The sequence below is a fragment of the Balaenoptera ricei genome, chromosome 10 (genome assembly GCF_028023285.1).
Source record: "Balaenoptera ricei isolate mBalRic1 chromosome 10, mBalRic1.hap2, whole genome shotgun sequence".
Lineage (NCBI taxonomy): Eukaryota > Metazoa > Chordata > Mammalia > Artiodactyla > Balaenopteridae > Balaenoptera > Balaenoptera ricei.
The window spans coordinates 59,398,169-59,416,840 of NC_082648.1; the positions used below are offsets into that span (position 1 = coordinate 59,398,169).

The following is an 18,672-nucleotide window of genomic DNA, read 5'->3' on the forward strand; positions in this document are numbered from 1 at the left end:
TTTCCATTGCTAGAAACATTTTTAGAACAGAACAGATTTTTGCTATTATCATGGCTGCATTAAATGTTACCCTGCATTTTAACTAAAATGGCCAAACATTTTCAAAGGCATCATCCACTACAAGAATCTAAGGTAGTGTGTTCAGAATTCCAAACTCAATTTCTTCAAACACCTGGTCAATTCACAAAACTAAATGAATCAATTCAATTGCTTAATCAGCTAAATCATCTGGCCAGCACAGTCAAAGTGAACCCCCCCAAAGGATAATACGCCCTAATAGAAGCATATGACATCTCCAAAGAACAGTCTGGGCACACAGAAGGGATGGCATTTCCTCTTCCTGATGGTGTCTGCTTAGAGCCCCCTTTTCAAATATTTTTCCTTCTTTACATCATTTCACTCATTTTCTGCAGTCATGGTTTATAGATTTTTTTCCCTTGATGTGAAACAATCTTTGAATACTTGGTATGATTTGAAATCTCAGGTTAAAAATACTCAGAACCTTAACAGCGCATTTGGGCTGATAACAGCATTTTCCACTCTGTCTCTTCAGAAATGAGGTCCTGTTGAATCCTTGCTCACAGCCACTTTGGGAGAATCAGCCATTCCTGCTTGCCACTGTGTCTTGGATGATCAACTACTTTCATTTCTTCAGTGAAATGGAACCTGGAAAGTCCTTGAACTGCTACCTCAAACAAGCAGCTTATTACCTATTTCTTTTTCCCACCAGGGCAGGTTTGGTCTGGCTCACATGTGTGAACTAAAACTCTAGAGCACCCCAGAGTTGGGGCTCAGATTCTATCACTCACTGTCATCCAGATCTGGCAGGTTTATGATTCCAGGATCCCAACCGTAGAGACGCAGAAAGCTAAGTGAATGAGAATTTAGTATATATACGGCTGATAGCTTTCTTGCAAGAAGTAAGGAGAGTGTTTAAATACAAGAACCTAGATCCTGAGACACTAAGAGAATCAGAGTGTGAAGTACAACATGTGAAGTCTAATTTTGTATTGCTGGACATCTGCTTAGTGGTTTCATATTATTTTCACATGTCATGTTGGGCTTTCTTCCAAGATGTAATAAAATTTATTAAAGACCCTCCCAAATAAAACTGTCCCCAATATGCTGTGTGCTGTGGCCATTTTAGTGTTTAAAAGTGAAATCATCATCATCTCTTCTATAATGTGGAGCCTGAAAAGACTATGAAATACCAATGGGTATGAGGAGATAAGATGAACAGAAAATAAAATCACCTTCTACTAGGAAAGCAAACACATTCAAAAGGGAGAAGGGGAAGAGTAGTGAAAAAGAGGGACTCAGAAGTGTTAAGGGCTGGTGAATTATTTAGGACAAGTATGTGCAGAGCCAGACAGGAAGATGAGCCTTAGAAAAATCTGATTCAAGAGCTGAAAAACTGGCTGCTATCCAGAGAAAACAGAATAATACGAAATTGATTTAATGAGTAGAGATTAAAGGAGTTAATTATAAAGAACTTGTATAAATAATTATTAAGATGCAAGACGGGACCCTTCCGAGATTTGATAGCTCAATAACACTTTGAAGGCTTGATGATTAAAGTGTACCGCACAGGTGCACTGCCAGAATGCCCACCGTGACAGGAAACGGAGTGTTTACCAAGACATAACACATGATGGGATTAAATTAAAATACATCCAATTGAGCTGAATGTCAAGGAGACCTTTTTTTCCTCCTCCTAAATTTAATAAATAGATCAACTAGATTATGTATTTAGTCTTTGGTGGTGGTGGGAGGGAAGATAGTGAAATATTTGTTGCTAAGGAGATTTAAAATTAGACAGGTGGAGGGTAGGAATAAATATGTCCTGCATTAGACTAAAAGAACATACAGTTTTCCCTTGTCACGTCCATTTTTATGACTCTGATTCCACCCCAGATATGCCAGGGTATTTACTGTTACAGACGTGTAGGTTTTTTATGGTTTGAATTCTTGATTTGTGCAATTAATTGCTTTCTCTTTTCGGTCCAGCGATTTGCTAGAGAAGCAGCGTCAGTGCTTGCCAGTGTGTGGTCCGCGGAAGGCTGCCGCTGCCCTGGTGCTCGGTAACTTCACTGCCTCACTGAGGCCCTCTTTCAGGCTTAACTGAAAATAGTAACAATAACCCCAGCATTATTACTGTGATGCTTTCTCTTTATTAAGTAGAAATGTGTAGTTTCTAGGACAGTGCCTAGCAAGTTGCAGGCACTAAAACTTTTCTGAATAGATGAAGAGCCAAAAATGAATTTCTTTCCATGTTTGAATGTGCTTTGTGCCCAGCGACGTTAGCTTATAATTCTGTTTTTTAAAATTTCTTGCTTTTTCTCATTAATACAGGGAAAGTTATTCCTAATAGACACCACATCTCATAAATCTCCGACCTTTATTTTCTCCCCGGTGGTACCGCTGCCACACTCACATGTATGTTGTTCCTTTTCATTTCTAGAAGAGCCACCTGGTTTCCCGAAACAGGGTCAGAGCCTAACGCTGTCATTTCACAAGGGCATTGAGCACAATGATACTGTGAAAACTTGGAATCCTCTTCGCATTCATTCTTATTAAGTTTTTTCCTGTTTCCATAAACTTCAAAGAGCCCTGGAAATTTTTCCAGTTTGGGTGAAGCTTCACTTAACTATAAATAACTCTTTGAGGAATATTTAATGATTTTCCATTACTATGCCAATGACACCCATTATATTACTTATGGGACTCTATAGTATGTAGCAAAAATATACATTTTGAAAAGAAATGTACTCTTTCTGCAAATGAAGCTGTGAGATCAACAACCTTGATTTCTAATTCTTAAGTTTATTTCAGAGAAATTTGTAGTGAGAAAAAGGCAAACATTCCCAACTCATCTCTCAGGTAGCCATGAAGTTAACCGTGCAGATGCCTTTCAAATTTTCTCCAGGAAGACCCTCGGAACTGGACCTTGGGGAGGGCAATGCCCACTTTCTGACTCACTGAAATTTGTTATAGTCAAAATAGGCACACACACTGAAGATCAACTTGGTAGAGTATGTAGTGCTTTTTATATTAAATGCAACTGAAGGTGTCTACCTTATATTTTGACCTCAGTGATTTACTAAAAAAGGCTTTTGGAAAATTTTATACTAAGCACCACTGAATTTTTGTTTTCGTGTTTTTTAAATTAACGATATATGATGTTTGAGGACATTTCTATAGACATTGATGTTAGGAGTATTGATCAGGAGTATAATATGCCACCTCAATATTCCTTTAATGGGAAAACCAAGTATGACTGGTGCAATTTTGACTTTTCCAGGAATGCAGCCCCCAAGAAATGAGACAAAGACGAGCGTGTGTCCCTTGGGCAACACACACATCCCAGTGTGGGATGCGTGTTCGCACAGCACACTGTGGATGCAGTGAAACAGCTTCCCATCACTATGGATGGCACTTCGCATGTTGACTAGGTTTCCAGTCAGGAGGGCAGGTGGCAAGCTTCTCGATATGAGGAATTCATCACTTCTGTTCGGGTCGTTCTCTCTCAGAACCCTCAGCCCTGCAGCCTGGACTTGCTCGGCAAGTTACGTGGCCCCTGAGCTGACCACGTAACTTGCTCGGCAAGTTACGTGGCCCCTGAGCTGACCACGTTGGCTTGAACGTCTGGCAGGAGAAAGGGGAGACACTAACCACCTGAGGCACAACCACCGATTTAACCTTTGGTGCTGCTTAATCCCATCTCCCCAGTCCTTTCTTTTGATTGTTATATTTGTCCAAATCGCACTTGGATCATCTTTGGATCCTAAGATTCATGGGACACCAATGCAGCCAAGCCCGCTGTACTCCCTGCTCTCTCCAGCCCTGCCCTTTGTCCTGTCCAGTAAGCATTAAAACTGGTAAAAACCACGGCCCCGCCACAGCAAGCACCTGCGTACACATTTTACCAGTCATCCTGTGATACAGGTTGAATTAGTTTATGTAGAACAAGCCATGAACACTTTAGTGTGGAAAAATAGTATTATATAAAGCTTAATATTAAACATTATGAAAAAATACATATTTACAGAAGGAACTACAAAATACAACTATGTACAATAATATCTGTTACCTTTAAATTACATAAATTCTTTAAAATTCTCCAGATTAATAAATTATACATAGTATCAACAGAAATAGCTGGCACCTCTGTAGGGCATGAAGCAAGTTTTTAAAAAGAAATCACACAGTGAATAGTTTTGATCCAGAAGATCTCCGGGTGCATTCTCAATGCCTTGAATAACCCGCATCTGAAAGGAAGGACACCAGAATTAGAGGCTGTAGCAGGGTGTGTCACAGTTGTCTGTTCTGTTTATGAAAATGACAAATGGCAAAGACTCGCAGAAACGATGGAAACTCAATATGGTTTAGGATGAGACCATCCCAGGTCATTGCATTCAGAACCATAGATTACTAGAATTGGAAAGGACTACTGATTCCAGTCTATCCCCTCTGGTTTTACAGATGAGCCCAGAGACCCAGAGAGGCACAGAAACTCACTCAGGGTTATGTGGCTTGTGAATGCTAGTTAGTTCCAGAGCTAGTTCCTGAATCCTAATTTTCAGATGCCTGAAGCTGACCATACCATAGTTAGCTTCTTTCAGGAGCACCCAAGATCACACTAAAAAAAGACTCTTAAACAAGTCAAAACAATACAAAGGAACCTCCAAGATCCTCCAGAGCCCCCCTCCATCCTGGAGCTTCTTAAAGAATCTGCCATGCAAAAACCTCAGTTTACTATACAGATAAATTAGGGGGTAATTATTTACAGAACAAAAGGATTATCTGATTTACAAAGAACTCCCTTAAGTAGCAGCCCTCTTATGTATGGGTGCTTTACAGGTTATTAACTATTTAACATACTGGCTAGGTGGGTGGGTATAGAGGGTGCAGAGAACTAAATAAAACTGAAGAGCATTTAGAAATGGTGATAAAAGAGCTCTAAAATAATGTTTGTCCCCCCCAAAAAAAATCTATATGTGGATATTAGTCCGTGTGGCAAGAAACTGAAACTTATGACAACAGCTACATGAGTGAACATTTTGAAGTGAGCACTCCAGCCCCAGTCAAGCCTTCAGATGACTGTAGCCCTGGCCAATGTCTTGACTGCAACCTCACGAGAGACCCTGGGCCAGAACCACTCAGCTAAGCCCCTCCCAAATTCCTGATCTACAGAAACTATGAGATAATAAATATAGAGGTAAGCTGCTAAGTTTTGGGGTAATTTGTTAGCTGGTAATAAATAACTAATACAATGTAACTTCAAATTTGCAATTAGCCAATGTGATAAATTAGATCTTAATGATGGTCCTGAGTAGGAAAAGGCAGACCCTTCACGTGTCAATTAACTATTGTCTGATCAAAGCAGTGCCTTACAAAGTTTATACATTTTTTTCTACTGAATTTGTCATTTAGAAAATGTTACATGCTTGTTCTAGGAAATTTAGAAAAAACATAAAATGGAAGAAAAATCATGTATTATTTTACTGCTCAGAGAAATTTATTTTAGTATTGTGGTATATTTCTTTCCAGTCTTTTTTTTCCCCTTATGTGTTGTTTTTGTTTGTTTTACGTTCTTCTTTTCTTACTTAACTTATTTATGAGAATATCTATACTATTATAATATCCTTAAAAATATCATTCTTAATGACTGCATCGTGTTCTACTCAGTGAATGCACTGTGGTGTACTTAGTCCTCCACTGTTAAACATTTAGATTTTTTCACTCAGACCTTTAACTATGAAAAGCTTCATGCATAAAGCTTTTGCAGTACTTAGGGTGGCAGTAGAAATACTGGGTGAAAAGAACATATTAAGGACCTTGATACACGTGGCCAAGTTCTTCTCCAAAGGGATTTTACAATTTGAACTCCCAGTTGCTATTTCAAAGCATCCTCCTTAGCAGTGAGCCTTATCCCTTAGAAATGTTAAGCCAAGTCCTGAGTAGAGGGCACCCCAGGCCTAGGAAGAGATACCACGTGAAATCTGTGCTCCACTATGGGGGCTCTCCTCCCCACTCTGCCTCTCTTCCTGTTGCCACTTTGTGAGGGCCTTTCCCTCAAGCCTTTGGGTAGAAGAAGAGATGCGCAGTGCACGTTGGAAAAGCTTGAGGTTTTTAATGGTTTCCAGATCCACTGTATTTCGATAAGTAAACTCATAAATTAGTGAAGTAAGTTCCTACCTCTGTGATACTCTGGATTCACATTTTCGTAGATTGGAAACAAGGGGTTTTCTTGTTCACTCCGTAGCTTCCTTGCTCTGAGAACATCTCTTACACACTGATGTAGGTATACATACTGACACTATGAAAAAGCAGAAGACATGTCAGATGAAGGCAAATTTTCAAGCATAAGAAAGACAAGGGGGGCTTCCCTGGTGGTGCAGTGGTTAAGAATCCGCCTGCCAATGCAGTGTACATGGGTTCGAGCCCTGGTCCGGGAAGATCCCACATGCTGCGGAGCAACTAAGCCCGTGCGCCACAACTACTGAGCCTGTGCTCTAGAGCCCGCGAGCCACAACTACTGAGCCTGCGCGCCTAGAGCCAGTGTTCCGTAACAAGAGAAGCCACCGCAATGTGAAGCCCGCACACCGCAACAAAGAGTAGCCCCCGCTCACCACAACTAGAGAAAGCCCATGCGCAGCAACGAAGACCCAATGTAGCCAAAAATAAATAAAATAAAATAAATTAATTAAAAAAAAAAAAAAGAAAGACAAGGGACTCTCACCAAACCTCAACAGTAATGGGATTCTATATGGTTAGCAAATTTCCTGATCATCCCTTCACTAATGGTCTCTAGTATGTAGAAGAGTGACTGCTTTCTATTACCACAGAGGATTGAATAATGATAATGGGCAGAGAGGTGGTGTTTATTCATCTTTTTTTCTGTACGTGCGTATTTAGAGTATGTTCTGTGAGGGCCTACAACTATGTCTGGCCATAGTAGGTCCTCCACAAATAGTTATTAAATATACAAATGAATGCCAAACACTGTGCAATGCATTTTACATAAATTATCTCATTTGATTATTTTGACAACCTCATATAGTAGATATAATCATCCATATGAGTGGAGACTCAGAGAAGTTAAGTAACTTCTCCAAGGTCACATAGCTGAGAAATGGGACCCTAGGATTTAATCCTGGGTGTGTGAGCCCAAACTTCATGTCTTTTTCACTACACCAGTTTTCTTAGATGAAACCTAATTTCGTTGCATTGCTGAATGAGAAAATCATTTCACTGCATACTGTGCTATTTCATTCCCTTTTTGGGGGGGGAGTATGGTGAGAAAAAGGAGGTGTATACAATAGGTGTGTATATCTTGGTTCTCTCAGCATCTGAGTCTGACTAATGGAAGAATCTCAAACATGTTGGCTGACTGCAGAAAACCACAGAGGCTTACACAGTGAGGATAGACCCACCTGTCAGCTATCTGGAAGCTATTTTTTTTTTTTTTTTTTTTTGCTGTCCCTTTGGAGAAGGTTTTGTTCCCCTTTGTGCAGCTTTTCTTTATTTTAGGAAATGCTTAAATTCTTTACAAATAGAATGATATTTTAAAATATTTTTATGCATGGTCTGCCGACGATGGCTCTGCTTCAAGAGATGAGAATTCTTTTAGTTCAAATTTCTAAGCTGCTTCGACACCTTTCCTTGGGTCAGAATTTGAGCGAAGAGTTAACCAGAGGTAATGTTTAAAATGAGTTATAAAGAACAAGACAAAACTAAATTTCAGCCAAATTTTAAGCTATGAAATCTGGTCACATATCAGAGTTATTTTCATAAAAAGAGTCATGGACTAATTCAGCACACTTTCATTTCGACCTGTATGAAAACAAGTCTATCCTGAATTTTTGAAGCAAGTATTGTAAGCAGAATTTAAATATAATTATGTGTTTGTGTGAGAAAGTGACAAATTTTGTGTTGCTTTGAAGTCTTATCAGACTCTCTTAGATTGGAAAAGCAATTTCTGTCTCCTCTGAATGTCTGTATGACCCATTTACCAGGGCATAGTGATATGGGTCTGGTTGTTGTTGACCTAAGTTACCATTTGGGTGCAGGAGCATGGTGCATCTTGCCTGTGGTTTAGAAACTAACTCCTTTGAAATAGAAACAAGTATAGAAGAGTCAGTGTTTTGGTGACCAAAAGGACACCACAAAGACCTCCACTGACAACAGAAGCTCAGCCATAGGCGGCCAAACTTGTGCATTGGGCCCCCTTCCTTACTACCAACCGAGCTGTCTAATAAGGGAATGAATGTCTGTGTAACCTTAGTGCTCAGCCTTGGGCTCTCTCAGTGACACAGCACTGCTCAGATGAGGGACCCTGGGCTCGCAGTCTGCCACCAGCTGGTCTAGATGGGGATCTCAGTTTCCCCATCTGTAAAACAAGGAGAGCAAGGTCTCTTCTACAGCTAACATCTTTTGACTATTAATGGTTTGTATTAGACTTTGTATTGCTGTCAATTAGATGGATATTGAAAAACATTACTAGACCCTATGTTTAAGATGATCCATGTGGTCAGCTTTAGAGTATTTTCAAGGTTTGAGACACAAAGGGAGACTATAAAATCTTACATCATCAATGATCTTTAAAAGTGGACAAGTATTTATTTTTATGTGTTGGCACTAGGCATTGCCCCTGGTTGCATGGTCATCTACTCATGGGACCTCATCATATAGGTCTGGTATAATCATTAGATTAGGATATTTCAAAGAAACCAATCAATCATAAGTGAGGCCTGTGTTAATATTAATAACTATTCTCTGCATTTCTGCTCACAAACTGAGCTCACTTGTTATGAGTGTTTCATGACACCGTGATCTTGAAAATTCAAGAAGGGTACTCTCCTGAAAATGGTTTTCAGTATAGGCAATCATTTTTGTCATCTTGAAAACAATCTACCAAATTATAGACTGACACTTCCCTGTTTTCTCCCATCGAAAGCATAATTCATATTTTCAATTCTACTGGGATATTAAATGAGTTTGAGAACTTAGAGTTTGGCTGTGAATGAGCTCTTGTACCTCTATGCTACGACTTATTAATAAATTCTTCAACAATGATCCACCCTGGGCTTTGAAACCAGTTAAAATTCATTAATTTGCCTTGTCTTAGATATAAATTCTTCTTTTCCCAACAGAATACCCCTTTGAAAATGATTACTACTAAAACCTTCAGATTGTTAATGTGCTTCCCACTTTCTTTTTTTTCTTGTTGTGAATTCCTTTATTCTTTATTCACATTTCATCTCTCTTCTTTGTTCTTGGATCTTTAAATCTTAAAGGCAGTTATAATACTTGACCTAGTAATAATGATAGTTCATGTTCTTCAGTCAAATACTGGGTCTATCCTACTGGTAAGGGCAATACTTTGATCATTTCTTTTGGAAAACACACAGTCAAATCGGAGTGCAAGAAAGCATTAAACTTTAGAATCAAAATCTACCCTGAACTTCTCCCTAGCATGTGCTTTATTAAAACTTTCCTTTATTATTATTATTTTTTTGTTGTTGTGCGTCTCTCTCTCTTTTTTTTTAACATCTTTATTGGAGTATAATTGCTTTACAATGGTGTGTTAGTTTCTGCTGTACAACAAAGTGAATCAGCTATATGTATACATATATCCCCATATCTCCTCCCTCTTGTGTCTCCCTCCCACCCTCCCTATCCCACCCCTCTAGGTGGTCACAAAGCACAGAGCTGATCTCCCTGTGCTATGCAGCTGCTTCCCACTAGCCATCCATTTCACATGTGGTAGTGTATATATGTCAGTGCTACTCTCTCACTTCGTCCCAGCTTACCCTTCCCCCGCCCCATGCCCTCAAGTCCATTCTCTACATCTGAGTCTTTATTCCTGTCCTGCCCTTAGGTTCATCAGAACCATTTTTTTTTTAGATTCCATATATATGTGTTAGCATATGGTATTTGTTTTTCTCTTTCTGACTTACTTCACAATGTATGACAGACTCTAGGTCCATCCACCTCACTACAAATAACTCAATTTTGTTTCTTTTTATGGCTGAGTAATATTCCATTGTATATATGTGCCATGTCTTCTTTATCCATTCATCTGTCGGTGGACACTTAGGTTGCTTCCATGTCCTGGCTACTGTAAATAGTGCTGCAATGAACATTGTGGTACATGTCTCTTTTTGAATTATGGTTTTCTCAGGGTACAGGCCCAGTAGTGGGATTGCTGGGTCATATGGTAGTTCTATTTTTAGTTTTTTAAAGAACCTCCATACTGTTCTCCATAGTGGCTGTATCAATTTACATTCCCACCAACAGTGCAAGAGTGTTCCCTTTTCTCCACACCCTCTCCAGCATTTATTGTTTGTAGATTTTTTTGATGATGGCCGTTCTGACCGGTGTGAGGTGATACCTCATTGTCCCACTTTATTCTTAACGAAAAGTAGATAAAGTCTAATGTATGAACTTCACATCATAAAAGATCATTTTTCCTATGTCCAGCAAGCTGGTGAAGTCTTAGTTCCATTCAATTTCACCAATAGCTGTAGTACGAGATAATATTTATAGGATTGTACTTATAGCCTTTCATGGTCTCTGAATGCACAGTTTAGCAGAGGGGCAGGTACGTGAACAAATAACTATAAAGTGATAAACATAAGACAGAATTGTTTATAAAGCTTCATACATGAGAAGAAGCCATCAGGTTCACTTTGGGGGGAGGAAAATATGGAGCTAGAGAGAAAAGGCAACATTTGTTAAGAATTTGAGCAAAGAAATAGGACATTCCAAATGATGTAAATCACATGAAAGTGCAAATATATTCTGAAAACTGTGAGGAGTCTAGTGTAGTTAAAATGTAGGGTGCATAGGTCATGGGAAACTCCCAGAACAATCCCCCAAACGAGCACTGAGTCCCATAACATCCCACTGTTTCCTCCTCGTGGGGAGCAGATGCGATTGACGGACGGTGACTCTCACCTATTGTTCTTTAACAAGTTATTGCTCCGTCCGAGTGTCTCTCCCAGAGTCAGGCTGCAAACATGCCCCAAGCCAGGCTAAAAGAAGGAGGGACACACTCGCAGCTAAAAGAAGGAGGGACACACTCGCAGCTAAAAGAAGGAGGGACACACTCGCAAACTCCCTGTCTAATGCCTCCTTGTTTAGAAACCTTTGCTCTTTAATATATTTATCAAAACTTGTGAAGCCCTGCACCCCTTTGTCTCTCAAATAAGGTAGAATAAAGTTGAGGTTGACTCTCTCTGTGGATCCAGAAAAGTAATACAGGGGATGTCAGAATGTCCTTTTTCCTTTGCTGGAACCGTCACCCACAAGGGCTCAGCTGTGGATCGCACCCCTTTGCACTCAGAACCAAGTGAGCGGTGCCGGTTCTGAGCATCTGAGACTGTAGAAGGAGCCCACCTTCAGCAGAGCCTTCAAGCAAGACAGATAATATCTGGATAGTGTTTGGGATTTTGTTTGATAGAGAAAAAAGGAAAGAGAAAATTTCTATCTTATTGCAATCTTTATTCAGCATGATCAAAAGAATTGTTGATTCTGGCCCAGAGAGGGAAACCTTCCTTAATTTTGACAGACCCTAAAACAGTGGGGATGGGTGGTGTTAGGACATGAAACTGGGGAAGTAAGTTGGAACCAGGCTACGAAGAGCTTGAACTTCATTTTAAAGCAATGAAGAGCTTTCCACAATTTTTATGCAGGGAGTTGACACAGCGAGAGAGCACTTTGGTGGTGGTAGTGGTGATGGAGCTGTTAGGGCAGAAGCTAGAGGCAGGAGAGCCACAAGGAGGCTACTGCGAAGGCCCGCTGGGAGTTAGTAAAGGGCTGGGCAAGGGCGGGGCGAGAGACTAGAACAAGGAGAAAGATGCTTGGTAGAATGCACAGGGCTTAGTCACTGCTCGGATGTGACTATGGGAACTGTGGGAACAGAAGTCAGATCCCCAACCAGGGATCGAACCTGGGCCCCCTGCAATGGAAGCACGGAGTCCTAACCACTGCACCGCCAGGGAAGTCCCTGTTGTTTGTGTTTTTAAAGAAAGATAATGAGTTCGGTTTTGAGGGTTCTGAGTTGGAGATGAGATGACTGTAAGGCTTCCTGGTGGAACTGTCCGGGAGGCAGGTACTCAGGTGAATGCTGGGGAAGGAGAATGAGATTTGGGAGATATGAGCATCTATGTGGTTCCCAAAGCCATGGGAGTGGAAGACATCACGAAGAATGAAGATGGAGAGAAAGAAGAGCTGTGCCTTGAGGACAGACCCTTGGGAACTCGAACACTGAAAAGGCAGGCGGAAGAACAAGAACCATAGAATCCGCAGAGAGGTTAGGAGGAGAAGGGGAAGAGAATAGTGGAAAGAGGAGTTATGTCCAAGGAGGAGAGAGAGCTTTGGCGTATCGTGTTGCCCCTGCCCTGGAAGTCAGCCAGTGATATTTACAGTAGGGGTGACTGCTCTGCCAAAATGCGTCTCCAGAGTTCTGAGCAGGTGTACAGAAGTGATACATGGCCCAAGAAGCTCTGACAATAACCAGGGAGCCTGACCACCCCCCCCCCCACACACACACCCTTTGCGATTACTTACAATGTGATAATCTCCTCTTCCCCAAATTACAAATTAGGTATGGTTTGAGTTTGTGAAAATGAAAACAGATTAATAATGGAACATTGATGCTGACTTTTTAGCAGCATAATTGTAGGATATTTGTTCATTCATTTAATAGATTAAAAAAAATATTGGGGTTAGAGCAAAGGAAAACAAGTTCCTACCCTCTAGGAACTCGTAGTCTTGTGGAAAAAGCTGAAGGAAAACAATTATGATGTAGTGTGATATAATTCTACAACCCTTAATTAAAGAACAGAGCTAGACAGCGGTCATCAGTGGCTGCCAAAACCGTTAAGCGAAAGGCTGATGGGAAATGTTATAGTGGAGGAGCATTGTCATTTCATCAGCACGGAGAAGAGACACAGAGAGGAAGTGTCTCCTGATATGATGCAACAGGAAGTACCCAGCACCACCCATGAAGCGTGTGGTGGTAAAAAGGAACCTAGACTTAATGAAGCCTGTAGATCTAATGACCCACTGACAAAAATTATGGGAAATAGAGAAATACATTACCTTACATTATGAAAAATGGAATACATTATGAGAAAGCAGTCAACCACATTCAGAACGTGGGAGAATCTATGGAAAATGAACTGATTTCTTTAACAAATAAATGGCACAGAAAACAAATCAGAGGGAGGACTGTTATAGATGAAAAGAAATTTAAAAGAGACTTCAACCAAACGCAATGTATGGACTTTGGACTCTAATGCAAACTAAGTGAAAGAAGCAATTTTTGAGATAATTAGGGATATTTTAACACTGACTAGATATTAGATGATATTAAGGGATTATGATTAAAATTGTAAGGTGTGATTATGGTATTGTGGTCATGATTTTTAAAGAGTCCTTAACTGTAAAAATATATAAATATAACTGTAAAAATATATATGTAATAAAATATATAATATTAATAATGCATAATATATAAATATATAAAATATAAAAATATATTATATTAAATGTATATGTTTTTAAATACACAGTATTAGTAGGATTTGCTTTAAAATATTCCAATGAGGTCATAAGCTGGGGGAACAGTGTATGTGGGCTATAAATGCAAAAAGAACACAGAATACTGATAACTGTAGAGACTGGGGTTTGGGTATGGACATTCATTATACTATTTTCCCTAGTTTCATGTATTTTTTTAAAATTTCATAATAAAATATTTAAAATTTTATTATGGAATTGGAGACAGAGGGTCCTGGGTGTGGGCACTGCCTGTACGAGGCAATGACGACAGTGTTTTCCCGAACGTGTAACAGAATATGAGGATCTGCAGGATATTAATATGTGCTATACAACGAGGGGATCCGGGGGCTTCCCTGGTGGCACAGTGGTTGGGAATCCGCCTGCCAATGAAGGGGACCCAGGTTCGAGCCCTGGTCCGGGAAGATCCCACGTGCCACGGAGCAACTAAGCCCGTGAGCGACAACTACTGAGCCTGCGTTCTAGAGCCCGTGCTCCGCAACAAGAGAAGCCACCGCAATGAGAAGCCCATGCACTGCAACGAAGAGTAGCCCCTGCTCACTGCAACTAGAGAAAGCCCGCGTGTAGCAACGAAGACCCAATGCAGCCAAAAACAAATATAAATAAATAAATAAATAAATTTATTTAAAAAAAGAAGGGAATCTGGGGGTCAAAGCAGTTTCAGAAGTAGTGAGCTCAACCAAGCTCGAGGGGAGCCTTTGTTGCAGGACATCTCCATTTTGTGGAGCATAGCCACCTGCACAGCTTTCATGTATCCTGTGACTCTAACAGGGGACATGGTAGCATGTAGAACTTTTCCCCTTTTTGACCATAGGTTTTTTTTTTTTTTTAATAGAGGACTTTGTAGTGTTACCTGGGAAACACAAGGGCAAGAGAACTTGGGCCTGGTAAGGCAATGATACAGGGGAATGACAGGCTTGGTCTGTCTGGGGACATAGATTTGACTCTGAGGCTGTGGGGCAGGGCACTTGGGGCTTAGGGCTTGTGATTCTCCAGAACAGGGTTCAAGTCCCAGCTCAGGCACTTCATAACTGTGCAAAGCCCTTTAGCCTCTCAACTTCAGTTTTCTAGCCTGGAAATGGAAAATAATACTTCTCTCATGTGTTTTTTTTTTTTTTTTTTTTTTTTGGTGAAAATTTAATGAGATAACACGTTCAGAAATGCCCTGCAAATGTCAAAGGACTGTATAAATGGAAGCATTTATCCTTCACAATTAACATACACTCTTTGGTGTGGGGTTGCAGCTGGGGTGGGCTGAAGGAGAGAAGAGATTAGAATCTGTTTCCTCTTTACTAACGGAAGTTCTTGTGCTCAATCACCAGCCTATCTTAAAATGACCTTCATGATGAACTAGTTGACCTTTCCCCATGTTAATGCACTGATTAAAAAAAAAAATCCATTTTTCTTCCTACCCACCTAACAAAGATGGGCAACCAGTTCAGTAAAGATAAGTATATACATCATCCTCAAGGTCACTGAAACTTGTTTCAAAATAAAAAGTCCTAGAAAACATCAATATTCAATTCTCTTTCTTCTCCAAACGAGTCATAGTTCTTTCCCCTTATCAGATTAAAGCCCTGGACATTTTCGAGGAGGGAGACAGACAGGCTGGTCTGTGTCCTTCAGCCGAACTCTTACCTCGGTCTGGACCATGTGAACCCTGTGAAGTCTTAGGTCATGCACTGCTCCATAAATGTCCACAGAATCTTTGGAATCTAATTGCTGGAGGATTCGGTCCAATGCGATAAAGGTTCCAGTCCTACCCACACCGGCACTAGAAGAGAGCGTAAAGAAAGACTGAGCCTTTTTATTAAACTGGCCTTTCTGGACTGCATCCAGAGACTCTAGCACAATCTTTCCTTTCCCTTCCAAGTTAGAGGAGACTACAGGAATACTTCTTTCTCTCAATGTGCTCTCTCAAAGAAGTATAACCAAGGCTCTGGCCTTCCATCCTTCCTCCTTCCTTCCTCCATCTTCCCACCCCACCAGAGGTAAGGACTTGCTGTGTATCATTTCCATGCATGCTTTCATACTCTTCCTATAGTCATGTAAATCCACACACAATATATTCTTTTAGTGTGTTTCAAAAATTTACTAAAATGGTAACACGTTTTATGTATTCTTTTGCCAACATTTCTATTGAATATTGTTTTTTGAAATTTGTCTACATTGTTACATGTAGATCTAATTTCTTTTATAGAGTTCATAAACACCACTAATCCATTCCCTACCGATAGACAGTGAGATCATTTTTAGTTTTTCTCTATTACAAATTGTGTTGCAGTGAACATCATTGTGCACATGTGTGGGGATTTCTCAAGGGTAGATATCTAGAAGCAGAACTGCTGGATCATAGCAATATGAACACCTTCAGCTTTACCAGGGATTGTCAAATTGCTCCCTAAAATAATGGCATAACCTGGGGATTTTTGATGCACATATTTATAAGATAAAGAAGAACAGTTTTTCAGTGGTATTGGGTGAAAATGCCTGCCATTCTTTAGAAAGCAGGAAGCTCTTGAGAGCCTCACATTCCTATTAAAAGCTTCAGGGTTCCAATGACATAGAAAAGCAGGGCTCCTAGGGTGCTGGGCAGATTTGGAGAAAATGAGTACATCTGACATTTCTCTTACTGTAGCAATTCCCTGCTCTTCATTTATTAGTGCCATTCAGTTAGGGCTATCAGAGTGTTTCTGCAAACATTAATTAGCTAAACACCAGGCTCCCCAGGGAGAAAGAGAGTGAGAGACTGCTTGTTAGCTTGATTTTATGCACGTACAGACTGAAGCAAAGAGAAGTCAAGAGAGAACAGAAATTTAAGAGCAAAACTGGGTTGCCACATATGGCAAGTGCCACTTGACCCGGCAGGAAGTCTAGAGCAGGGATCCTGAAGGCTGGTTAGGGTTTACACAGGTGGAGGAGAGAGAGAAGGCCATTCCAAGGAGTAAGAATGGTAAGAGGCAAGGATGAGTGTGAGCAGTTTCCTCCCTGGCTACGGTGGGAGGGGAGTCTCTGGGAATTTGGACTGGGGGGTGAGATGGGGCCTAATTATGGGGGACCTGGCAGTCACATAAGAACTTTGCATTTGCTATAGTAGGAAAAAGAGCAAGAGGGAGAGAAAGATGGAGAGTGAGGGTGAGAGACAGTGCAAAGGAGCGAGGTTGGGGAGGAGTGGGTGGAAGAGGGTGGAAGAACATCCCCTGGGCCTCTGTAGACTGGTGGGGTAGACAAATCCTGCAGCCACTAGATTCTTCAGGCTTACACCCTTATTTATACTCCCAGCTGCCACTTTGCTGGCCCCGGGGGGCGGAGTACCTGCAGTGCACCGCGGTGGGCCCGGCCCCCGGCGTCCTGTTGATGTAGTCCCTGACAGTTCTCACAAACTGGATCAGGGACTGTGTGGTCTCCGGGACTCCGTGGTCCGGCCACACCGTATAGTGAAAGTGGCGGATGAGTCTGTGGGCATCCAGCTGTTCCTCCTGTAAGAGCAGAGCGACTAATAAGAGGCGTGGCCCGAGGCAAACCTTCAGATTTGACAACCGTGCCCATGCAGGGGTTCCTGCGAGCGAAACTACAGGAGAAGGAACCAGCAGAAAATAGGATTCACGGGTGTTCTTCACCTGCCCAAGCTGCGTTATTCAACGAAGTCAAACAAACCAACATACGCTGCATATTCGAAACTCCCGGATGGTCCACTCGGGCAGCACGGACTCCGAGAGCATCTGCAGGATGAGGTCCCCATAGTAGAGGGAATCCTGGTCCGCTGGCCAGTAATGGTCACACTTTACCTAGAGGAAGGCGGGCAGAAAAAAAAAGTGAGTCCGGAAACGCGCCTCCTCCACGAACCTGTGCTTTCCCTCCTCGAAATGTCTTCCTGAGCTGGAATCCAGGGTGAGGTGCTAAGGCAACTTGACCATCTTTTTTTGCACTAACCTGCTCATGGCCAGGGCTGAAGCTGGGCTGCTGTGAAGGAGAGACACCATTCAAGGAGCAAACCCCCCAACCCTCGGATTCATTTTCCTTTCAGGTTCAGTGTGCTGTGGCTTGAGTTTTTGTTGATTTCCTCAGCATTTCAATTCCACTAGCACATAAGCCATGTCTTACAATTTCTCGGTTTTGTTTGTTTGTTTGTTTTTCTGAAGAAAGATCCAGTTGGGAAGAGGAAGGCATTGTCTCCCTGGACCTTTTTTGTTTATATTTTGATATCGTTGTCCCAACCTGGATCCAGTGCCATGTGCCATGTGATCTTTGCAAAGTCAGAACATTTAGCCAAGCTCACATTCACAGGTGGAGACAGGCGAAAGAAGACTGTGGACATATCTTATTGAGCACAATTACTGGGTACTTCATGTAATCTCTCTTTTTAATCCTCAAAGTAACCATATAAAGTAGAGGATTATAAATGCCAGTACAAGAGGTTTGCTTAGTTTGTCCAGATAACTATTTTACTTTGTTTCTGCAGACACAGCCTAAAATTCACTTCTCCTTCTTTCCTGAAAGTAGGGACAGCACCGGGGACTCTGCCGGTTTATCTCTTCTCTCCATACAGCAGAGAATGGAGCAGACGAGAGGCCAGGTAATCTTTCGGTGTCATGGGCGCTTCTGATAATCCCAGTTGTCAAATGCAAACATCTTTGACTGAAACTTCAGACCCAGGATCAGAATTGGGCATCACCTGGGTTTATGATAGAGCCTTTTATAACCGAGTGGCTTTAATTCACTAACAGTGTTCTTACATGACCCCTACTTGGCTTTTATGGTCTTTAACTTCTGATGGGGATGGGGAGTAGAATTACACCCAGGTGGAGGAAAGCAAGGTTGGTATGTCAGGAAGACCATTTACTCACTCGGCCCTTCTCCACACACTGGGTCACCATGACGATGTTGTGAACATTCTGTTCCCACGCCATTTTCCAGAAGTCATCCTTGGTGCCGGGAAGAGGTCCCTGAGTAGCGATGTATTCTCTCCTGAAGTTGTTGCCCTGCAATGAATTTACAATGTGGAGAGTCGGAAACAATGGGCCTCTTCACAACTCTAAACAAAGGGTTAGCTCTGTAGATTAGGTGAGATGTAAGTCTTTG

General features: G+C 41.3%; 1 protein-coding gene across 2 annotated transcripts in view; it reads right to left on the reverse strand.

Moving 5' to 3' along the window:
• Positions 1-2,803: 2,803 nt before the first annotated feature.
• Positions 2,804-18,672, reverse strand: part of PTPRB (protein tyrosine phosphatase receptor type B) — a 114,293-nt gene continuing 98,424 nt past the window's right edge. For both annotated transcript variants that reach the window (XM_059936496.1, XM_059936497.1), the window contains 6 exons: positions 18,438-18,572; positions 17,256-17,378; positions 16,906-17,069; positions 15,229-15,364; positions 6,199-6,319; positions 2,804-4,268 (listed from right to left, as the gene is read on the reverse strand). In XM_059936496.1, coding sequence (XP_059792479.1) covers positions 4,246-4,268; positions 6,199-6,319; positions 15,229-15,364; positions 16,906-17,069; positions 17,256-17,378; positions 18,438-18,572 — 702 coding nt within the window. In that variant the 3' untranslated portion in view covers positions 2,804-4,245. The remainder of the gene's footprint in view (positions 4,269-6,198; positions 6,320-15,228; positions 15,365-16,905; positions 17,070-17,255; positions 17,379-18,437; positions 18,573-18,672) is intronic.